The sequence below is a fragment of the Gekko japonicus genome, unplaced genomic scaffold (genome assembly GCF_001447785.1).
Source record: "Gekko japonicus isolate JY-2015 unplaced genomic scaffold, Gekko_japonicus_V1.1 scaffold2335, whole genome shotgun sequence".
Lineage (NCBI taxonomy): Eukaryota > Metazoa > Chordata > Lepidosauria > Squamata > Gekkonidae > Gekko > Gekko japonicus.
The window spans coordinates 104,638-130,170 of NW_015168115.1; the positions used below are offsets into that span (position 1 = coordinate 104,638).

The 25,533-nt window shown below is 40.3% G+C and overlaps 1 protein-coding gene across 1 annotated transcript in view; it reads right to left on the bottom strand.

Annotated features, from left to right (window-relative positions):
• Window positions 1-1,532: 1,532 nt before the first annotated feature.
• Window positions 1,533-25,533, bottom strand: part of RRAS2 (related RAS viral (r-ras) oncogene homolog 2) — an 80,565-nt gene continuing 56,564 nt past the window's right edge. Inside the window, exons 2-6 of the mRNA XM_015414856.1 lie at window positions 8,905-8,992; window positions 8,065-8,167; window positions 5,956-6,064; window positions 3,918-4,036; window positions 1,533-2,334 (exon numbers count right to left, since the gene is read on the bottom strand). Coding sequence (XP_015270342.1) covers window positions 2,247-2,334; window positions 3,918-4,036; window positions 5,956-6,064; window positions 8,065-8,167; window positions 8,905-8,992 — 507 coding nt within the window. The 3' untranslated portion in view covers window positions 1,533-2,246. The remainder of the gene's footprint in view (window positions 2,335-3,917; window positions 4,037-5,955; window positions 6,065-8,064; window positions 8,168-8,904; window positions 8,993-25,533) is intronic.

The window sequence follows — 25,533 nt, forward strand, 5'->3', positions numbered from 1 at the left end:
TTCCTTTTGCATGGAATTACTGTGAGGGTACTTTGACCATACCACTTCAAACTAAAGGTGACACATGACATTTACCGTGTTTCTGCTGTTTCACCTGATTCTCCTGCATTTGCAGACCAAGCCCAAGTTTCTTATGCAGCAAGGAAGTCTGTATGCAGAAGCCTGTTTCAGCATCCAATGTCCCTTAAGTCAGGACTAGTAGTATTATAAATCGTTTACATGTTATCTATGTTTAAACTGGATGTCAATAGTATGAGTTAAAGTAAGGACAATTTATTTTGTTTTATGCCAGTTAAGTTCAGGGGTCTTTTCCTGCAGGAGCGCACAGGAGTGGAGCTCTGGCACTAAAGAGCCCAGGGGGTGGGCACATGCAACAAGCTCCCAGCAGCCCTCAGTAAGAGCAAGAAGCAGCCAGGTAAGTTGCAGAGCTCCCCCTGGCCCAAAACAGTCCAGTGGCACCTTTAAGACCAAGTTTTATTCAGGCGCAAGCTCTACCTTCTCTGCGAGGGCAGATCTGCACGTCCCCCCCCCCCAATAACTAGCAATCCAAAACAGTCCAATGGAGCCTGAGCGGTGAGTGTTGCCTTCTGAAACACTTTCGGTGATGTCAGGGGGTGTGGCATAGGCAAATAAGTTATGCTAATGAGTTATGCTAATGAGCTCCTGCACCTCTTTTTCTACAAAATGACCCCTGGTTAAGTTCATTCTGTTTTGATCCTCCCAACTTTCAAGACAGCATAGCCTGAAAATGTAAGTACTAGTGCTGCTTCTTTGCCGTTTCAGTTATGGATCTGTCCTTATCCACAACCCCACAGACTGAGTGCCTAAAGGGAAAAAAGAGGCATGTAAAATTAAAAAATAAAGAAAAAAACAAAGGCAATTTTTTACCCTTTCCATAATAATCATCACTTTTAATTCTAGCACCTGAACTTATACAAGGGTATGTTTTGTTAAGTGAATTGTACAGAACTGTTGTACACTTTCAGTAGAGGTGACAGCAAAAAAATACCACTTCGTATTCCATTTCACAGAATAATCCTAAATAATCATTTAGCCATGGTCTGCATAATTCAAAGTCAAACATCCATCCACAATTGAACCAAATAGTTAAAAGTTTGTACAGTTTAATAGTCACATAATGGTCAGTCTTTTATAAAGGATACGGAAGGCTATTTCAAAAACATGACAGATATTGAACAGCCACAAGATTGGCCATTGCTGGATTAAACCAGAACAGAAGAGAGATTCTACCCACAGTTCTGCAAATCCTGAATTAATTTTTTGTCAGTTAAATGTGAACTGTGAGAATTAAATACTCATCTTTACATATACACAAGTTATGCCATGAAAGCATATTTGCTTACAAACATATAAAAATACTTGTTAACTAGTTTGATAAGAAAATAATGTATAAAAGTATATAGCAAAAACATTTAATCATCTGACAATGAAAAGAGCAAATTCATCTTTTTACATTACATGAAAACAAAAAACAGCTACAGGTTCAATTTTCTCAAATCACTTACCTGGGAATACAAAAGGAAGACAAATAATTTTTATTCCAAACCCATGATGTAAAAATCTTCTAACTGAAATGCCCAAGTCCAGAATGAGTCCAGGCTATTTGGCCACATAGTTGCAGTAATAATCCTGTAGCTGTTACTGGAACCATAAAATAAATACAGTAGACGGCTGACCACTAAAAAAAGCTGCAGCATAAACAAGAGCTGAAACATAAAACTTTACTGACAATGAAATTCAGTGTATTGGCTTCCTGTAAGGCAAGCTGAATTTTGAAGTTTAACCTAATCAACATGTAAACCTCCAAATCCACCGTTTTAAAAAAATACTCTATATTTTGATTAGAGGACTCCCTCGAGTGTGATTAACAAAAGGCATCACAAGTGGGGGGGGGGAATACTCACACATCAACTTTTAAGCTTGACTTCAAATACCTTGTTCTAAGACTGTTTTGATTCCATTGTGAATAAAACTCCACAAGGTGCAAGCTTCTTCAAGGGGAGAAAGTAGGGTATTAAAAGAAGCCTTAGTGCTTGACATCTGCCCTGAGATGACCAAACTGTCTTCTAGGACTGGGTCAGCCAGTTTCACTCAGACTAAGGCTATTGTGGTGACCATTTATACAACATGCACATATAAGGCTAGACAAGACACCAAGGGAGACATTGAAACACAGGTGAAAGAATCCATTGATCTGGCAGTTGATAGCTTGGCTTAGAGGATTCTTAGAAGATGACACAATGGCATCCTTTCTTGTCTTTTTCCTTCCTTGTTGGCTCTGGGGAAGGAGGGCATTCTTGTTCTTGAAATTTCCTATGAAAAACACAAAGCTGCACATTAAATTTAGGCTCTGGTCCAGCGTATTTACCGATATAAAACACTCAGTTTAGTGCTCCATTGGCTAAATTTCTTTAATTTAAAAAAGCCTCCTAGACCAGGGGCCAATTTCAGGTAATTACAGGATTTAGTCAAAAGCAATTTCAATAGTCTATAGAGCTGCAGGACTAATTTAGGAGAATTTGTTGGCAATACCTGGAATTCTAATTTTTAGCACAGCAAGCTGCATTATGCTCATGATTACACGGAAGTGAATCCTTGCTTGTGAAAAGAGGTAGAGTGCACTTTGGAATAGCATAGTATGTCAAGTAAATATCTTTTGGAATATATGTATTAAAAACATCAAAAATGGAATATTCTGAATAAAGGTTAGGGTTACCAGGTCCAATCTTCTCCCCAGCAGGGGAATTAGGGGGTGTTCCAGGAGGGGGTGTGACCACCCCCACTGCGATGACATCACTCCACGTGACGTCATCACACCCCGCTTTTCCCGTCATTTAAAGGGATACTTCCCTTTAAATGGTGTGGGAAGGAAGTGAGGGCCAAGCACCCCTGCCTTTCAAGAGACGATCTTGCGTGCATGATCTCCAAATGGCAATGCCGCTTAGAATTCAGGCATGCTGCCAGCAGCCGCCGCTGCTGGAATGAAGCCCAATTTAGGAACAGTACTACAACCAGGGTTTTTTTTGTAGAAAAAGCCCAGCAGGAACTCATTAGCATAATAGGTCACACCCAACAGCAGGAACTCATTAGCATATTAGGCCACACCCCTGACAGCACAGCTCATTAGCATATTAGGCCACAACCCCGTGTTACCAGAAGTGTGGTCATCCAGCCACACCCACCTTTTGCTCCTTATTCTGTTTACCTTGTTCGTTGTCAAAACCCAGGGCTTTTTTTGTAGCAGGAACTCCTTTGCATGTTAGGCCACACACCCCTAATGTAGCCAATCCTAATGAGTTTCTGCTGTTGGGTGTGGCCTATTATGCTAATGAGTTCCTGCTGGGTGTGGCCAACTCAGGAGCCAGCCGGAACTCCGTTCCTGTGCGTTCCTGCCCAAAAATAGCCCTGACTACAACTACATTTATTTAACTATATAATTTATTTATTTAACTATATTATTTATATTTATTTTTATTTAACTATATAATTTATTTATTTAACTATATAATTTATTATCTGTATAATGTATATATCTGTATATCTGCCTATATAGGGAAGTTCATGCTAGGATGGCTTCATTTGTGATGCATCAACTTAACAAAATAAATAAAAAGGCATGGCCATTGATTTTATACCTGGTTACAACGTTTTAAAACTTGTAGTTGAATTTAATCTGCTCAGCACAGCATGTTAGTCAATGAGTTAATCTGGTTCAGGAAGAAGGAAGCTGTAGGTTAAGATGGATTTTCTCCTAGTGTAAGGAAATCAGGGAATATATCCAGAATTAAGAGTACCAAAACTACTAAATCCAAAGCAAATTTGACACCAATTTTAAGAGAAGCTTCAGGATTCTTTTTAAAACATGCATTTTTGTTTCTCCACAATACAAGTCTTACCTTATAACTCTGACAAGTTCATGAAATGCTTGGTCTACATTTAGTCGTATTTTTGCTGATGCTTCCATATACGTTACTTTAAGCTGTCTTGCTAGTTGCTGCCCCTCCTCTTGTGTTACCTGAAAACAAGAAGAGATGAGATAATTATTCAGTGGTAAGTAGCATTCCTTGTACACTGCAATTCTGCACACTGATTTCCACTGCATTTTTATTCCATCTGAGCCCAAAGATCTCAAGGCTTTACCAAAGAAAATAATAAAAATGTAAGACTGATGAAACTAAGCATCCAATTAATCTCCAAACCAATTCGATTAAAAAAATATACGAAGAAATGCTACAAGCCCCTATCGGTTCTCAGGCCAGCAATTATAATGCCTCAGTGATAAAGAATAATATAAACCCTAGTATTAAAATGTAAATATCAAACAACTGGGAAATGCTGAACGACTGAATCCTGCAAGATACATTTTCTATGCCAAAGTCATTCAAGTTTCATAACAGCACCATAATCTCATTTTTCTTGTGTTTCTGTCTTCTGCACTGTTCATATTGTGTCATGTTGGGGTTTTTTGCACTGTTTTCTAATTTTTGTAATCCTAATCCTTTTGCATGCTTTATTTTCTCTGACTGCATTGTTTTATATAGTGTAATCCTCTTTGAACCTCGGTGAGAAAGTAGGATATAAATAAAGTTAATAAATAAAACTGTTTTAACTTTAGCACTGGCCACATCAGCGGACAAAAAAACGTAACAGAGTACATTCTTCATTATTATAAATCTGAATTTTTTCAAAACTCTTGTTGAAAAAAGAAGACATAAAGGGGGCACTGGTATAGGAAGCAATTCAACATCTACCATGATTTCTAGTATTGCAGAATTGGAGAATATCCTTCACAAAAATGGCAGCCATTGTGATTTCAGATGAATGCATCCAATGGAGCATTTCTCTCATTCCCAATAGCTATTTTACTGGTTCTTTACTCGTCCAAAGACAAAAATAGGAAGAGCCTCTGTGCTTAGGATTGGTTGGGCCTTTGACAATTTCGAATTGTAGTTTATGAAGATACTGTGCCAAATAATAGTGCAGCTATAAGTATATCTCAAAAAGAAGCCAAATCACCCTAAAATTATATAACTTTGTCCTCCATGCTATTTGTACTTGGTTACAGCAGGATGTGTACCATAAAGAACCCAGCAACTTTTACAGAGTGAAACGTGGTACAAAGATATTGTTCAGCACTGCAATAAAATGAATTATGAAACAGCCTTGATACCTTCTCAACTCTTAAAGTACTTTAAAGTGATAAGTGGATCGATTGTTTGTTTGGATATTGCAAGCTATTCTAACTGTAAATCAAACAATGCATATTTGCTCAAGAAATGAGCAGTTTCTTGTGCTTAAAACAGAAAATGCCACTTTGCTAAAATAGAGAGCTACATCTAACAGTATAATGGCCTCTGAGTACTCTCTAAAGTAACATGCAGTTGTTGGTATAGCTACTGTTAGAAATATAATTGATGGAGTGGAATGCTCATGCCTTGATAATGATGTAATGGACCTCTGTTCCAAGCTTACAGGAGATTAGATTTTGACCTGGGACACATTCTTATGGCATTTACTCACAAGTTGATTAATCACATAAAAATGCTACAACGGTTTAGGAAGGCTCATTCCCTATGCCGGAAACTATCTGCTTAGGTTACTCGATTTCAATTAAAGATACCTTCATTTTGGCAACCATCCACTGAAGACATGGCACTCTGATGGCCAAAAGGCCATTACCAAGGGGTTGTTACAGAGAGCATCACGGACACATCATAGCATCCAGGCACCAGACAATGGAGACAGTCCAATGCAACATGGAAAATATGTTATCAACATGGAGAGCACAACCTGCTGCCAAATTCAGATGATTATGGCAAGAGCTTCAACAGGCCAAGCCCGATGAAAGAAATCACTATAATAATAAAAAAAAACCACACAAAACCCCCACAAAACTCCTACCCCCATACAATCACATAGTTGCTAAAGTTTTACCTGTCTTTGATGGTCCAAATCAGCTTTGTTACCAACAAGAATCATAGGGAATTCATCACGATCTTTCACTCTAAGAATCTGCCTTTGAAACTTATAAATTTCTTCAAAACTGTAGAACAACAACAACAACTCAATCCATAAACCCAAACTATTCGTCCTGCACTCTCGTAACATGCAAGAGATTTTTTTAAAAAAATTAAAATAAAATACAGTTCCATATACTGAAATCTGAACAGCTGTAATTGATCAGGCAGCACTTTAAACTGTGTGAACGTCACACTTGGCATTTCTTGGCAATGGGGACTGAGTCTGTCTCCTTTCCCTCTCCTTGTAACCTGTAAACAACACAGGAAAAGAGGTGAGAGAAAGCAGAGCCACACCTATGATTTGGTGCTTACTCCTTCATTCTGTCCCATTATTTGAGTTTTGAAGGGAAATAAGGTGTATTTTCACCTTTAAAAGTGGAAGAGCTATGATTTTTGGTGAATATTTCTTTCATTTAATAACATTTCAGGAGTCTTTGAGGAGTCTGTCCAGTGCTATTTTACAGTGCAAATAGGTACAGGTATACTACGCTTAAAACACAGTCAGCGTGTTTAGGGCTACAGCTTTACCAAATTTGCCTAGGTTGCTCCTGTGTGACCACTGACTACAGTTATCACATCATAGCCTGGTACTAGAAAAAGTAGTTGACTCTTTTAGTGTTGGAAAAAACAAGAATAGGAACAATTCAAAGTTCAGGTTCTGACTTGGGAGGATCCAGCTGGTTCTTATGGAATCTGCTAAGAAAACAACCAGTTACTTCCTTAAGACAAATTACAAATAACCCATCCAGATCTTAGAAAATAATTATTTGCCTCCAGTTCCAGCAAATCTTCTTAAAACCCAGGATAACACTACACTTCTTATTTTTGCATCATGATCATTTTAAATACTTTTGCAGCTTATCTGATGAGTCCAGTAAGTCATAGCACAATTGACTGTCAAAGGTGTGAGATGGCCATGGAACGCTGTAGGGTTGTAGATACCAACTATATGAACACCCAACAACAACTATAAGAATAATGAGGCCCACGAATATGTGCATAGTGTCATCCAATTTTGTCCCCTTTTGCCAGAGACTTGCCAGGAGTGTACTTTGCTTCAAACGATTCTTAATATTTTAATCACCTTTAATACCGGTTGAATAATCTTGGTATTTTGTTTAAATTCACAGCAGCACACCTTTACTTGTGTAGAGTGTGTTTTGTTTTAATTACTGCCTGAGCTCCTATCACCAAGAGGGACAGGAAAGACTCTATGCACCACAATGTGATATCTGCCTCAAAGAGCATCAGAAATAAAGATGTTCAAAATGTGCATGTCACAATTTAACAGTTTAACCTCAGCACTAGATTGGCTTCCCAGCCCATACTTAAGAACTTTATCAGCTTAAAACTGTTCATAATAATTAATGACCAGATACAGAGCCCTAAACACATAGGACAGGATGCAAAAGGCTACTTTTAGATATGCCTAAGACCTTGCAATTACCCAGGAGAACGTTTGGCTTCTTGTGACCATGTATCCTACAGTGCTTTTACAGTTCCCTTTCCATTTCAGAAACGGCTTTCCATGTAGCATGAGAAAAAGCTTGCATTCAATAACCAGCAAAAGCATTTTTGGGAAGGCAGAACTAGGCAACATCCCCAAACCCCATGCAATCACATTACTTCATGGTACTGAAAGCCATTATCAAATACATTACAAATGACAGCTGTTAGCACACTAGCTATGTTTAGATATGCCTAAGAGCTTGCAATTACCCAGTAGAACGTTTGGCTTTCTTGTGACCATGCAGTATCCTACAGTGCTTTTACAGCTCCCTTTCCATTTCAGAAACGGCTTTCCATGTAGCATGAGAAAAAGCTTGCATTCAATAACCAGCAAAAGCATTTTGGGGAAGGCAGAACTAGGCAACATCCCCAAACCCCATGCAATCACATTATTTCATGGTTCTGAAAGCCATTACCAAATATATTACAAATGACAGTTCTTAGCATACTAGCTATTGTCCCTGCACAAAATGTGGTAAGATATTGGCACATATTTCACTTGTTCTTAGCCTACCTTCCTCTATCGGTGACTGAAAACACGAGCAGAAAGCCTTCTCCTGTCCTCATGTATTGTTCCCGCATAGCTCCGAATTCTTCTTGGCCGGCTGTATCTAGGACTAAGACACATTGAAAAATTAACTTTCCTTTCCGCGATGAAGTATGATGAAATGGGTAGCTGCATATTTACTGAAACATTTCCCCCCACCATCCTCCACAATATATTTTGGAAACGAGCTTACAGGGCAGATTTATACACAAGTAGAAAGCGTTACAGTCCAAAATTTTTCATATAAAGTTATCAGTATAAAAATAATTCCCATGTGAAAATATTGGGGGGGGGGGGGGGAATCGCCCAGAACAGATAAAAAGCATACTAAGGCTGCGGTCACACGGAACATTAGCCATGCAAGAGAGACTGAAGACAGGCGGAGTTTCCGGGCGCGATCTCACCGGCACATCTGGGAAGCGTAGCGCTTCCGTGGCACAACTGAGGCTTCCCGCCGAAAACACGCAGCAAAAAACTAGTACCTCATTAGGGGTGTGTCGCCTAACATGCAAAGGCGTTCTTGCTACAAAAAGAGCCCTGGAAGAAATCAAAGAATGCTAAAAATGTAAAAAGGAGTGTCACCAATGGAAATTTTATGATGAGCCAGAGTGAAAACCAGTCTTAATCAAACCTGCTCCCGGGGTACTCAGTGACCCTGAGCCAGTAAGTCACTTTCAGTCTGATCTACCTTACAACTCATAAGTGGAAAATGGGATCACTGCACGAATACCTACCATCTCGTGGGTCTGGGGAGAAAGGTAAGGATACGTATGTGAAGGAGGTAAAATGTTTCTAAAACAGACTTACTGTCCAGCCTTGCTGCTCTCTCGTCTATTACACATTGTTTTGTGTAGGAATCTTCAATTGTAGGGTCATAGTCAGTTACAAAGTAGGACTGCAGAGAGAAAAGAGAGTTTTCAAAACCATTTCATATGAACAGCTTTTATTCACACAGATTACTTGTTTGTCTATGTCACGACCATGCCCTTCCGCCTCTGCATCATTGGCTACTTTCCAGGCCACCGCAGAGACTACAGGGTGTTTACCTCCCTTCAGGGTCGTACAAACCAGCACAACGAGAGTAGAAAAGATAATAGCTATCTTGTTTCCCCCTTTCAAAGCGGGGGGGAGCAAAATGGAGTGGTGAAATGACTGCTACCGCCAGCCATTTAAAGCATAATTTGGGTTTCCTGAATACTTCCTGAATCCAAATATCATACAGATATTTGGATTCAGGAATATCGGCAAATACTGATAATTTCGGTGTTCAATAAACCCGAACCCAAAAAATCCCGATTTTTTTTTTGCACACCCATAAAGGAAGGCATGAATAAGTGCAAATGGGTTCAAAAGAAATAAAGGGCTGAAGTCTGAAACTGAACACATGGAGGTATTACAGTTGCCAACACATGGGGAGAACATGCTACGTAGTGATCCTCCTGCTACATGCCATTGCCATTGTGTCTGAAAGGGACCGTCGATGTCTCAGTACGTTTGCACCAGAACCTAAAAAGGGCTTGGATGTATCTTTGTCTTGTGTATGCCTCACGTTAAAGTGTCAAGATATTCCCCCCGTTCAGTTTAAATGGCTACAAGCCATTTGAATAGCGCAGTGGGTCAGCCCATCAGCTGTTTGGTTCAAATGGCCACAAGCCATTTCAAACCTCTCCCTTTCCCACTCCTCCATTTGGAAGCTGGGGGGAGGGGACGAGAGGTCTGAAATAAAAATAATAATGATTATTTAAGATTTATTTTAGATTTATATCCCACGTTGCCTGACCATGCAGGCTCAAGGCGGCATACACAGACTAAAATACGATAAAATACAAATGCGTAAATGCGTAACTGTAAAATTTCAAACCATAATATACTTAAAGTGCGATTGGTGCAGATGGCAGATGGCGTTTACTGAAGTGGGCCAATATAGGTAGGCCGGTGTCTCGTTGTCCTAACTCCTCTTCGTTTCCAAAAGGAGGGGAGGGAAAGGGAGGTCTGAAACAGCTTGCAGCCATTCGAATAGCGCAGTGGGTCAGCCCATCAGCTGTTTGGTTTAAATGGCCACAAGCCATTTCAAACCTCCCTTTCCCACTCCTCCGTTTGGAAACTGGGGGGAGGGAACAAGAGGTCTGATTTATATCCCACATTGCCTGAGCATGCAGGCTCAAGGCGGCGTACACAGACTAAAATACGATAAAATACAAATGCGTAACTGTAAAATTTCAAACCATAATATACTTAAAGTGCAATTGGTGCAGATGGCAGATGGCGTTTACTGAAGTGGGCCAATATAGGTAGGCCGGTGTCTCGTTGTCCTAATGTCAATAACACAGCACAGGGCCTTGATGGTTCAGTTTCCAGTGCTCATTCCTCAGTGGTGGCTCCTAATCGAAGGCCTGGTGGAAGAGCTCCATTTTACAGGCCCTGCAGAACTGTAAAAGGTCCCGCAGGGCCCTGATGTCTTCTGGGAGCTCATTCCACCAGTATGGAGCCGCCACTGAGAAGGCCCTGGCTCTGGTGACAGCCAGTCTGGCATCTTTTGGACCAGGGACAGTCAGGCAGTTTTGGGTCCCCAACCTCAGCGCTCTCTGGGGGACATGTGGCGTCAGACATTTAACCCCTCCCTTTAGCCACCTCCTGCTTCCAAGCGGGGAGCAGTGAAACAAATGGGTTAAATGTCTCTCAGACATTTCAGCCAGTTTTAATGGCCGGTAGGCTCCAAAACGCTCACCCGGAAGTGGGTGAACTTTGCACTGCTTAGCTAACCTGAATAAAAGCTGATTTTTACTAGCTTTCATTTGGGCCAGCTATATCAGTAGCAGAATCAGATTAGAGAATCTGATTAGTCTGAATAAATACCTGAATAATACCGATAAGGTATTATTTTGGTATTTATTTGGCTCGGTATATACTGAGAACACACACCCTAACCTTCCTTGTGGACAGTACAAAAGCTTTAACTAGTTCAGGATGCAGCAGCATGCTGAGGGCAAGATTCCCCATGTCTTTTCAGGGATTTTTGCCTCCTAATATCTGTAACAGCTTTCACCCAGCACACTCTCATACATCGCACCCCTCTGTTTCATATGAATCAACTGTGTCCTGTCGTCACATCCCTGGTGTATGAGCTTGAACAAAACAGCTTGAGCAGAGATATCTACCAGTTATTGAGTAAGGGGAAAGTTCCAAGAATGTTGTATTTATTTTGTGCCTATTAATGGGGTTTGGGCTTAAACAACAGATGCTAAGTTTTAGCAAACTTAATACTTAAAAGTCATGTTGACTTTAATCAAGTTAAATAAGAACTTTTTTCACAGAGTTACTATACATTTAAATATTGTAATGAATCACAAGGACTTAAATCTATTGAAATTATTTCCTGGATGTAGCCAGCAGAAACAACTAGAATGCTTCCTTCATTCTTGTAACAGCTGGTGTGGCAGACAGTCTTGGATTAAGAGGATAGCAATACAGATAAAGATGCCATTCTGGCCAGATGTTAACTATTGGACTAGATTTTTAACTGGCCGTCCGTGTTATGTTAGATCTACTTATCTCTCATATCTTTCAACAAGGATCAATAAGATAGAGTTTTTATGCAGCTTTCAAGCTTTACAGATTCTGTTGATTTACCATTAGAACATTAGTCTGAATCCTCTCATTTTGCCAGGTAAGAGGAAGCTGCAGTCATTTCAGATTTTGGGATAAGGGAAGCACATTTAGCACAAGACACTTCTCAGAGATACGTTCAACATTAAGAAGAGAAGAAGAGATTGAATTTATACCCCACCCTTCACTACTTGAAGGAGTCTCAGAGCAGTTTACAATCTCCTTTCCCTTCCCCTCCCCACAACAGACACCCTGTGAGGTAGGTGGGGCTGAGAGAGCTCTTTTGAGGACTGCTCATGAGAGAACAGCTCTGAGAGAGCCATGACTGACCCAAGGTCACACCAGCAGCTGCATGTGGAGGAGTGGGGAATCAAACCCGGTTTTCCCAGATTAGAACCCACACTCCTAACCACTACACCAAACTGGCTCTGTAAACCTGTAGGGGGACAGCATTTCTTACAATTGTGTCTTTTTCTATCTGGAGGATAAGAATTAAATTTATTCCAGACTAGTTCACTACTTGAACACAGAGTGCCACAGATTATAAACTGACAAAACTACAACTGCTAAATCCTACTCATATTTTTCAAGTTCTTTTCTAAGAAAAGCTAACTTTGCCATGAAGTGGGGGAAACCATTTAGTCTCAAGAGGTGTTCGTATCCCTCCATTTCCCATCCAGTGTGTAACTGAATTCTAGTTCAGAGCATTTTACTTCACTCCTTTGCTATCTTTGACAACTTCAGATTCCTATTTTTTGCAATAAAGGCTCTCAAGAGAAGGGCAGGAGACAAATTATTTCCCTAACTGTATTCAAAGAAGTGTTTCACAAAAATGAACTGCTTTATAGAACAGAAAGAGTGATGGACTAATTTATGTTCTGTTTCAGAACTGAGGATGTCCAAAGTCCAGCAGTTCCTCCAAATGTAAACAGTAGGCTTTATCCCTCTAAAATAAGCCTACAGAGTTCTACATCAAAACCAGGTTTGAATGCAAGGAATAAAGTTACATTTGTCTCATGATCTTCAAGCTGACTACGTATAACAGGAAACGGTAGATATTCAACAGCCCCCTAGCATAAAGGACAATCATGGACAACACGAAACATCTGGCAAAAGAATGCCCTCTCCCCCTGTGTAAACGATTAATCACATGGAAGGGTGGACCACGATCATGGAAGCAGCAGGAGGAACTGGCAACAGGTTGGATTTGGGGAAGAGAAGAGAAAAGGGTCACAGTAAACTCAGAGTTGCTTGCCTGGAGAGAACAACTATTCATGCTCAGGAATGGACTACGAAGCCTGTGTAGTTTTGTGTGATTCTGGAGTAGCAAATAAAGACTGATGAGTCATTTAAAACAAAGCTGTTAGACCTAAACCTGTCAGAACAAATGCTGTATTATTCATATTCACAAGGTTAAAGTTGTTAACAGGGACTTTCCTGAAATGGCTGGCTCTCACCACCTGCCCCCCCACTATTCATGTCATAAACTTTCAAATTTAAATTTAATATTAAGGTTCTAAATTCTGACACTATTTTCCCCAAGACATATACAACTCTATAGAGCTTCTTCAAAAGTCTCAGATGAATTTATGGCATCTAAACAATTCAGGGACTTTAAAGAGTGTGCTAATGATACAGTTACATTACACGGTCTGGTTCTTGGTAGACTATGCAAGCAGCAGCAGCAGATGGACGTAAGATAAAGACTCTCTCAGACAAACAAATCACAGCTGAATGGGTATGAACCCCAAAAGGACAATTTAAATTTAATATTAAGGTTCTAAATTCTGACACTATTTTCCCCAAGACATATACAATTCTATAGAGCTTCTTCAAAAGTCTCAGACGAATTTATGGCATCTCAACAATCCAGGGACTTTAAAGAGTATGCTAATGATACAGTTACATTACACAGTCTGGTTCTTGGTAGATTATGTAAGCAGCAGCGGCAGAAGGATGTAAGATAAAGACTCTCTCAGACAAACAAATCACAGCTGAACGGGTATGAACCCCAAAAGGACCTTTTTCTTCTGTTTAACAAAATTTCACTTAGAGAGGGCCTTTTCAGGTTGCATCCCAAGGTTTGCAGAAAGATCGTGAAAGTAACAGGGGAAAAAGACCCCCCCTAAAAGGAAAGGTAATTGTGCACTTGTGCACACATTGCAAGCAACTTTGAAAAATTCTGACCATGTTCCTGTGAGATCATGGCCAGGATTCAACTAGGCAGTTTTTTAAAGGAGCCAGTTTGGTGTAGTGGTTAAGTGTGCGGACTCTAATCTGGGAGAACCGTGTTTGATTCCCCACTCCTCCACTTGCACCTGGTGGGATGACCTTGGGCAAGCCGTAGTTCTGATAAGAGCTGTCCTTGAAAAAGAGTAGTTTCTGTCAAGAGCTCTCTCAGCCCCACCTACCACACAGGGTGTCTGTTGTGGTGAAGGGAAGGGGAAGGAGTTTGTAAGCCGCTCTGAGACTCCTTTGGGTAGTGAAGGGTGGGGTATAAATCCAATCTCTTCTTCTTCTTCTTCTTCTTAAGGAGTGGTCAAAGGGATAAAGCAGTGAGAGGACCGGGGGAAATTAGGAAGAAAGCTGTGATGATGGAAGGGGTTCTCTCTCCCCTCCCCCATGAGCCCCTTTCTAATAGTGGTTCTGTTCTGTACAACAGGTCCCAACTGAAAAGTTTTGAAGTCCACCATTACAGTACGCATTTTAGGAGTGTCCTCCTGCCTTCACCTACAGACTTCAATGACCATTTCAGGTATAACCTTCTGCATAGCTAGAACATAAGAAAACTGATACCAGTTTCTAAGCCATCGAGACTGGTGCCTATAAACTTGAGACTCCCCCCTTCCCTCAAATCACTTCTATGTTGCCACGCAAGCTTCTATTTAGCATTTATTACAATGCACTTTCTTTGAAATAAAGTTCCCCTGAACTCAACGGAACTGTGAGATGGTTCTCTGCTTACCAGGAGCAGTCTCAACCTTCGACCCTCGTTCTTATGATGGAAGCTGAAAGGGTTCCTCTATCAATATGGGATACTTTGTAAATGTTGTGCATAATCACCTAACAGAGATTACATTTTTTTCAATATGTACATGCTTGATGATTACTGAGATTTTCACTTACAAGTAAACATGCATTGAAAAATGCATATATAGCCTTCTATTAAAGGAGACCATTTGGGAATAGTAAGATCGCAGAACCCAGAAAAACACTGGATTAAGAACATTTATATCGCACTCTTGTTGGGAGACAGATACCAACAAGCAAAATAAATAAATAAATAAATCAAATTATACATTTTAAAATGTTCCAAGGACATTTTAAAAGTCAGCAGCTTTTTACTAAAAAAGGGACACTTTGAAAGGTTAAGACAGAAAAATGCAAAATGGGGGAAAAAGGAGTCCAGAGCGACAAACCAACAAAACAAGACCACGACCATGGCCATACAACCCGGAAAATCTACAGCAACTAATGAACTCCGGCCATGAAAGCCTTTGACAACAAACCAACAAAAAGCCTACAAAAATAACGTTTATATTGTTTTGCTCTAATGTTAATATGTATATTTCTTGGACTGAATTCTATGCAGATTCAGCATAACCTGCTAGGGCAAACGGGTGTTTACTGAGGTGCCTTCCACCTGAGAGCCTCCAAAGGGTGATGTCAAAGGCTGGCATTTGGGACATGCTCACTACCCCAAGTCAAATTCCAAGGTCATCAATCTTCAAGCAAATCCGTGCTTGTAGCATTACTAGCAAGTCATGAACCCAACAGAAAACCAACACATTATCAAACTGTAAAGCAAAATGTCTATGATCATTCTGTTGGTATTTGGGCTTCTTCTTTCCCAATAACGTATCCTTCTGTGGGTGAGACATGTTCTCCTATGAAAACCCATTGCCCCCTGTCAAGGGCAAAACATTTTCCATGGAAAATTTCATGAAACTAATAAATGAAAAAGTTGAAACACTTATTTATGCATTCTGTCAAAAAAACATGCAATGGGATAACAACAACAACGCTTAACTCTAATTTTATAAAATACCGGTATAGAAATATGTAAAACACATGATCTTTATACTAACTGAATTTGTACATTATACTTGGATTAGTCAAATTCCAGTCTCAGGACTACAACTATATGGAAAGAATATGCATGCGCCTTCCTGTGCAACATTAACCTAGGCACAAAAGTGATTTTTCTTTGATTTCCTTCCTGTTACTATGAAAATTGTCTTTATAAGAAAATTTTTGTTGCGGTTTTATTGAAGCCCTCCAGAAACGTAGGTTGGCTTGAGATGCTACTGTACACAGTCAGGGAACGTACAATCATCATTGTCACCATGTTACGATGTCTAGAACAGATGAAACACCTGTTGCTGGTGAAGAAAGAAACCCCACGATCGTTATGACTCACTTTTTTCTAAATTGACATGAACTGGCATCAAAGACTCTCCCCGCAATCCTAAAATAAGTCTCGTCTACTGCCATGAAAGTCAACATCTTCATTAGAGCCAGGGACTTGAATCACTGCTTTTTCAAGAGGTTTTCTCAAGAAATGGGAGCAGAATATGAAGGTCTTCTCTACAACACAAATGTTTGCTGGCTTTCTAGAGGACACACCTTGAAGCTCTTGACTGAACTTCAGGCAGAAGTTTCTTTCTTTTTTCTTAAAGTGAGAAGGAAAGCCCTCTCTCAGAACAACTTGTCAGGGAGGAGTTCATTCATTACTTGGCTTACCTGGCAGCTATTTTTGGCCACATCAATGAGGTAAATCTTTCGATTTTAAAGTCCCACAGTCATCATTATGGATGCTGCTGAAAAACTATGAGCGCTTTTGGCAAAGCTGCCACTATGGAAGAGGAGGCTAGAGGTGGACAACTGTGCAAACTTTCCAACTTTGGAGGATGTGCTTCTGCTGCCTGGAATAAAGAGCGACAAAAGCAGAAGTCTGCAGAAACTTGGAAACACTGCAGAACTCTTTTGAAGGTTCCTTCTACTTAGACAACTTTAAAATGGAAACGTGGATATATTGCCCATTCCATGCCAACACAGACTGAATCAAGGGTGCAGAAAATTCATTAAAAATTAGTTTGCCAAAGATGACCTTGCTGACTTGAGGACAAAGGAAATTATGCAACATGAATTCAACTTGAAGACTCTTGGAGAATTCTGGTGTTCCTTGATGTAAAGCTGCCCTTGTCTGGCAAAGCGATCTATGGGAGCTCCAATTCCATTCGCAGTATCTTTCAGAGTTGGGGTTTTCAGCAATTGTTGCCACCAAAGGAAGAGTCAAAACTGCCGTATGTATTGCCATGTAAAATGCCGCTACACAATTTCAACTTCTTATTCAAGCCAAACCCAGCAACCTTCTTATTTAAATTTACTGTTGAGCTCAAGTTTGCTTGTATGTGATAATTGTGATAAATAAGTCTTAGCCATAGGCCATAACAAGTCATATCACGGTTGAGTAAAAAAAATACATCAGACTATAAAATGACAATGTAGGCATTAAAAATATCAGTAACTGCATTAAATCCTGTATTCGTTCTACTTTACATTAAATACTAGGCTCATTCTGATTTTCCTTGATGCTAAGGCAAATAGTGCCATTCTACTAGAAACACAGTGGTCAAGGTCTGAGAGTAAAAATTTGACCAAATCCAGATCGGAGAGTCCATTACTTGGCGGAATAATAGGTATGATCAGGAGTCATTTCCTACAGGAGCGCACAGGAGTGGAGCTCCGGCAGTAAAGAGCCCAGGGGGCGGGCACATGCAACAAGCCCCACCCCCTGCTCCCAGCAGCCCTCAATCAGAGCAAGAAACAGCCAGGTAAGTTGCAGAACTCCCCCTGGCCCCCCGGTCCAAAACAGTCCAGACCAAGTTTTATTCAGGTACTAGCTCTCCCTCCTCTGCAAGGGCAGATCTGCACATTCCCCCCCCCCAATAGCTAGCAATCCAAAACAGTCCAGTGGAGCATGAGCAGTGGGTGTTGCCTTCTGACAAACTTCCAGTGATGTCAGGGGTGTGGCATATGCAAATAAGTTATGCTAATGAGATATGCTAATGAGCTCCTGCGCCTCTTTTTCTACGGAATGACCCCTGGGTATGATGTACCTTAACCTAGGAACTTCATGCCATAGGCATCTCAAAATATAATGTACTATATCATTTACTTCCCCCGTGTCACAAAGACAAAGTCTAAGGGGGGCAGGGATGCCAAAAAAAGTCCAGTCCTGATCACTGATCACGTAAAAGCCTATATTAATTCCAGGGTGGTTAACTTCTCTAAATACAGGGACCTGCAACGATCCCGTTTAAAAAACTTAAATAAGGGTGCCATAAGACAGTGTGCCAATACGTCCTAATCCATAAGCCCATCTTTTTTGAACACCCATTAGGAGCACACTAAAACTTAACCCCCCACCCCCCGCCCCGGGAATCCTGGGGTCGTTCTAAACATTTTCTCCAATAGGATAGAATTCTAACATTGACTCTAGCTTGTAAGGTTCTTATGTTGTGGACTCTGTGTTTAATATTTTGGTTCATTCTGCTGGTCTTATGACTGTTCTTAATAAACTATTACTATTACTATAACATTGACTCTGGCATTCAGTGAAATAATTCCCAGTTCGGCCCTCATTAATGCCACTGGTGCACCTCTTGGCAAAACAAGAATCCTCCTCATAAAATAATTCTGTATTATTTCTAATGAGGACAATAACTGGCCTCCCCAGCCCCAGATCTCTGCTCCATATAGCATTGGCTGGAATTATCTTACTCCCGAACAGTTTAAGAACTGGGTCTACCATGCATCCTCCCTTTGAAAAACAGAACTTCAGTAGAGCCCCCAAATTCTTCATGGCAGCAGCTTTTAAAGATGTAAGGTGAGGGTACCAGGAGAGAGTTTCAGAGAAGGTTAAGCCCAGATATTTATATGCGTTGCATTGTTCGATCTGAGTGCCAAGATTGCTCCAGGTAGATTTCTTTGGGCGTTTCCTAAAAATCAGAACTTTTGACTTGGCATAATTTATTCACAAGCCTTCGGCATTGCAATACTCTCCCAATTTGTTCAGGAGTCTCCTTAAGCCAATCTTGGTTAAGGACAGAAGGACCATGTACATCTGCATACAGAAGGATAGGAAACTTATGTTATATTCACTACCTTCTAAACTAGCGATTATGTCATTTAGATAGAGATGAAACAATTTGGAGGTATTTCAGGTTTTTTCAATGACCATTATTTTTCTTAAAAAAAAAAAAGAGTGAGACAAATCTTTGTAAAAATTGGTTTTCTATTCTGTCTATGTGAAGGAAATCAATTTCCAATGCAATAAAATAAATGGTATGCAAAATTTTGTATGTCTTTATGTGCATTTTTCCGGGGGGAAGTCCATAGCTTTTATCAGATTCTCAAAAGGGTTTGTGACCAGTGTTCCCTCTAAGCTGAGTTAGTGTGACCTAGCTCACAGTTTTTTAGCCTCCAGCTCACACATTTTTGCCTTTGCTCAGGAAGGATGACTCCAGGGCAAACTAATTTATGCAGTAACCAAATCGCTCGCTCACAACTTTAATGCCAGTAGCCATGATCTTAGTTTTTTTTATGTTAAGCTTCAAGCCCACTTTTGCGCTCTCCTCTTTTACCCTGAGCAAGAGGCTCTTTAGGTCCTCTTCACTTTCTGCCATTAGAGTGGTATCGTCTGCATATCTCAGGTTGTTGATCTTTTCCCCAGCAATCTTAATTCCCGCTTGTGATTCATCCAGGCCAGCATTTCGCATGATGTACTCTGCATATATATTAAATAAGCAAGGTGACAATATACATTTATTTCTATTTCTATTTCTTTCTCCCTAAACAGGGCATCAGTACAGCTGCTAATACATCTATCTACCTTTCTTTAACATCAAATCAGAAAAGGACTGCAGAGTTATACAGTGCTATGAGAAAATGCAGTTTGTGCCAGAATGTGTAGAATGGTTCCCACCTTTCTGAGAAGTGAGGTTTCTCACAATTTTTTTTAAATAGCAGCTTGTGCACTAGTTTGCAATGCAGTACTTAACATAGCATGTTCATGGTTTTAAAGACTAGAAAACAGGTATTGCAGATTGAGATTCGTTCACTCACTTTCCATCCTTTTCAAACCAACAGCAGATTTTAAACTGAACCTTTCTTTCAAACAGTTACTCATTTTGAAGCTAATTTAGTATCTAATTAATCTGCTGTTTAGGTTCTTTTATCAGCACTCCCCTAAATACGCAGACATATTCACTATTTAGACAGTAAACCGTTTTGTAAGATACTTCCTTCTTCAGGTCTCTGTACTGGACAGTCAGATGGTTACCCCATCAATGTTACTCCCTCCCGCAAGGCTGAAGTTCTTGTAAGAGTGTTTCTTGCACTCTGAATGCTTCAGTTCCTACCAAAAGCTTTCTCAGAGCAACAGCTTTACTGTCTTCAAAAGAACTCGATATTATAGCATCATGCAAGTATGGGCATAACATTTCAAAATCCAAGGTATGCAGACTATGTAGACAAAATAGTGAAGTTGCAAAATTATTATAAAAATCTCTTCAGGTAGAAAATAACCTTGGGTGTTGTTTTTTTTAAAACCATTTGTAGTCATCATGCTGCTTTTAACATTTTAACTCAAAGTCTATTCATGGTGTTTAAATAGTGAACTGTATCAAAGAATTGTCCTTTGCCTTCTTTCGTGCTACTCCAAAAAGAAACCAACTACTATAAATTGATACTGGAGTTCTAAGAAACCAAGCTCACTGCACAAACCACAAGTTTCTTGCCTCCAGAAAACACGCTACTGCCTGGAAACCATAATCTTGAAACAAAGTAGGCATAAGAAGCAAAAAGCCGTAATTTGCAGAAGATTAAACACTGGAATTTGAGTTTAAGAACAGATAAAGGGATCAACTCACATGGAGAATGGGAGCGCCTGCCTACTATGTCTATGCACTGTGCAGAGCATCCAAACACACACCATGCTTACTAACGATGTCACTCACTAGCTGTGTGACTGGTATGGCCTTTTGAGGAATTCCCCCTTCCTCTGGGTAAGGTAAGAGTTGTGGATGATGAAGATGGTGCTACCCCACCACCTCCACATAACAACAAGTGGAGGTAACCATAAAGGCAAAGTGACCCAAATGCCTTTATTTCACTGGGTAGCCCTCAGTGTTCACATCCAACTCAAAATTCAAAGGTCAAACTCATGTCTACCTGTAGAAGAATGACTTCGGCACTTAAACAGTTCACTTTAGATAGTTCTCACATTCATGTAATAAATAGGTAAATGTACCCCGCTTCTCCCAGTACACATTTGCAATTCTGTGTTCCAATCAAAATATCAAGAGAAGCTACCCATCCGTCTATACCAGTAGACCATAAACAGCCTAGTGGTGGAGGAGAGTCGGTTCTAAAGCCAACTGTTCCTGTGGTCATCACTACATCCTCTGGCAGCGAATTCCACATTTTAATCACTTGCTGAGATAAAGAAGCATTTCCTTTTGTTCATCCTGAATCTACTACTCATCAGCTTTGTTAGATGCCCCCGGGTTCTAGTACTTGTAGAGAAAGGATACCTAGTCCACCGTCCCTGCCCCATACATAAATTTATAGACACTTGCTCATCTCTTTTCTGAACTGCAAAGTCCCAGACTCTTCAGCCATTCCTCATAGGAAAGGTGGTCCGACCCCTTAATCATCTTGGTTGCCCTCTTGTATACTTTGTCCTGTTCTGCAGTGTCTTGTTTGAGATACAGTGACCAGAACTGCGTACACAGTATTCCAGAAGAGGCTGCACTATAGACCTATACAGGGGCATCATAATATTCGCTGTTTTTAATCCCTGAGAAAACTGTCAATGTATTCCAACTGCCTGCTTCCTTTTTATTTGTCTAAGAAAGATAGGTAAGAAGTTAACTTACTAGTGAATACTTGGCACTATTTAATGAGAATTTTTTTAGACATTTTTACACACAGCCTGCAGTTGTCTCACCAAAGTAGCGTTTAAGCAGAATTCACTGAAGTCAAGCTCTCACATAATAGCTGCCAATGTAGTTCTTAAAACACTCAAGAAAAGTAAAAAAAAGAAGCTGTTAAAATGCAATGGCTCTTGCCCTCCAAGTGAAGTCATGCCAAGAACAATTTAAAGCACACAGTCCCAACTTTCAAAGTGAGAACCGTCCAAGCTCACACCGTTCACAAAATACAAGTGAACTTTTTTCACCTTTTACTGCTGCACATGACACATACAAACTAAAATCTGATGCCAGTTGTATTAAAAACAGTCCTCTTTTTAGGGAGGTACACATTTAAAGGTACAAGTAGTAACAGCAAACACTTTCAATGCCTGTTTCATTCATCTCAAAGCAGCAAAGCAAGCAGGAAATAGTATCTACTTGCAGATATGCAGCAAAAGATGACGCTTTGTTATGGTACTATTGCTTTGCAGAACTAATTGGCAAACGCACAAGTATTTCAGTAATCTTAGCATTGTAGTTAAACTCTGTGGAATTTTTCAAATGCCTGTATGAATACATTCCAATATTTGACATTAGCATATTCCTTCTACGGAGCTCACAAGTTACATTTACATTGGCCCCATGAAGTGGTGATATTTATTACAGCTAAAAACTAACCTGCTTCATCATCATTTGTGGAACAATTTCACCTGTAGTCTACTATGTACTTTAGAGATAAGACATATGTCAAATATAGTGCACTCAGAAAATCTAGGAAACATTATTCCAAAATTGCTCTGTCTAGGGAAAAAAGGGGAACAGAGATATGGGAATTATATATGAACTACTCACTTTTTTTCAAAGCTAGCGCAGTTCTTAAAAATAGTAAAGAGAAGACAGTCTCAGAAAATTCTTGCAGTGTCACTTCTCTTACTGCCACCATATTGGGTTGACACTGATAGAAAGGGCACAATATACTAAAGGAGTAGTTTTTTCCCTTTTTGTCCTGGAATTTGTATGCCTGAAATTAAATTTCAGGGTCCTGAGTAATGTTCAGCTCACCAGAGGAGCAACTAAACTATTTGGGAATGAGCAACAACAGACCAGTCTACACCAAGTGTCAAATAGGAGGTGGTAGTCTGATGATTTCAACCTGGAACTGGAGTCTAAAACCACAGATTATATGTTTTTTGAAAATTAAGAGCAAGGGCTATCTGGGAAGGCTAGCATTAGACACTTCCAAGTCATTTGCAACATTCAAAAATTCCTTACAATCTTAATCTCTTCTCTTTTACCTACAAACATAGTCAAGACCTCTGGTTAGGCTCTCTCCAAACAAAAGTTTATTGTTCTCCTCCACGTGCTGTCTGTAAAGCTACGTTTATTAATTAATTTGCTTTATTTATAGTTTGCCTTTCTTGCTGAGACTCAAGGTGGATTACAGGATATAAACACCGCAATCAGATAGCATAACCAATGAACCGTGCAACAGGACTAAGATCACAGAATTAGAGAACAATGTGAACAACAAAATATCTAAAGCAAGATTTATTATAAACCATATAGAAGTGGAATTACAAGGGAATGCAGTAAGAACAGGTGATACCTACAATAATCATTCTATGACAAAGATGACCTCCTGAACTGATCCATTCTAATCTCTTAAAAAGCAGGGCCAGGGCTTTCTCGGCGGTGGCTCCTGTCTGGTGGAACGAGCTCCCAGAGAAGATCCGGGCCCTGCGGGACTTGGCACAGTTCCACAGGGCCTGTAAGACGGAGCTCTTCCGCCAGGCCTTTGCATAGGAGCCGCCGCCGTCATTGTGCCACCACCGAGTTGCCATCTTCGACGGTGGATTAGACCTATAAGTGAGCCGGCTCCGGGGAAGACGCCTAGATGACCGAAGAACTTATGTTGTCAGGCTAGGTTGATAAATGGCACCCATCTTGGAGTAATAAGATTTAACATCAAGAGCACCGCACTTTATTTATTGATTGTTTTAATGCTGTTTTAGTTGTTTGTTATGGCATTTGCCTCTGTTGTTAGCCGCCCTGAGCCCATTTGGGGAGGGCGGGATATACATCTAATAAATAAATTAAGTAATTAACTAATTAAAAATGCCATCTCGAACCCTGATTTTTGCACATGCTGAAGAATGACAGAGGCATAGAAGCCTTCCTGAACTCCTCAGGCAGGCTGTTCCACAAGCTGGGATCCACCACTGAGAATGCACACTACCACTGGAGTTCCCGCCTGCATCTAGCCAGTGCAGATCGCCTTGGGAAGATTCACCAGCTACACTATTTTGAATGTTTGTAAAAAAATATATCTTAACAAATTAGCTTACATTGTTTAGGAGTATGCAACATGTTCTTAATTACACTTCTCTCCTTTACCCTTCTCAGTTAAGAACATAAGAACATAAGAGATGCCAATGTTGGATCAGGCCAAAGGCCCATCCAGTCCAACACTCTGTATCACACAGTGGCCAGAAATACCAGGTGCCATCAGGAGGTCCACCAGTGGGGCCAGGACATTAGAAGCCCTCCCACTGTTGACCCCCCCAAGCACCAAGATGACAGAGCATCACTTGCCCCAGAGTCCCTATCTATACCTTGTGGCTAATAGCCACTGATGGACTTCTGCTCCATATGCTTATCTAATTCCCTTTTGAAGCCGTCCATGCTTGTAGCCGCCACCACTTCCTGTGGCAGTGAATTCCAAGTGTGAATCACTCTTTGGGTGAAGAAGTACTTCCTTTTATCCGTTCTAACCCGACCACTCAGCAATTTCATGGAGTGCCCATGAGTTCTTGTATTGTGAGAAAGGGAGAAAAGTACCTCTTTCTCTACCTGCTCTTTCCCATGCATAATCTTATAAACCTCAATCAGTTGGGAGAACTGGACATTCCAAGCCTCTACAGAACTAGATGCAGTTCTCACAACGCAGCCACCCTATGGAGCTGCTGTTCTCCCTGCTTTGTAGTTGTCTTTCACTCTAAAGGAGCTTTCACTCTAAAGGAGACTTGGATTTCGCACAGGATTTTTTTTTTTAAGTCTAAGTTTGCAATGCAAAACCTAGGACGATTTCTCTCATTTCAAGATCAGCAAAATTCTGCTTTCAAACCATAACAACCCAACAAATTGTTCAATGCTAAACTATCCTTACAGCTGTGAGGAGGTAAGTACTTCTTGCACTTCTGAATTTAGTTGCAAGCATTTATAGTTTTTAATAGAGGTATGAAGTGTCCCACTGCTTATTTTGCTCTTAGTCACTGGAAGAGTCCAATACTTGCACTCTACTCTGACCCTTCAAGAAATACTGCCCTTATCCTCTGAGTTCTCAGCAGCCATGAAAGCTAAAGCATTGCTTTAAAAAGAAAACAGGAATGGCTGTGTTACAGAGCAAAGGTGTGTAATTCAAGTTTCATACCTACTTAGGAATTAGTCATGATTGTCACTGAATTTTTTGTAAATTCCAGAACATTAAAACTGAAAATTCAGAACAGATTATGTCCCTACTGTAAAATCCACAAGCTACATATCCAAAACTAACCCCTAACCAGAGGCAACTCAAGTATTGCTTGTGAACTGAAATGTTATTAAGACAATAAAGAACTTGAAAAAATAAGGCCGAGAAATAATCTGATCACACGAATAGCAACTTTTAAACTAGCATTACATCATAACACTCAAAACAGGGTATACACACTAGCGAAATTACAATGGGTGGCAAAGGAGATCATTTTGCTGATTCACCTCTACTACAGACCGTGCTCGACCTATATAGCTGGGGAGGGATCCCTGGCCACCAGGCGTTAGTGCAGTACGATAGGAAGATAGGAGAGTTCCA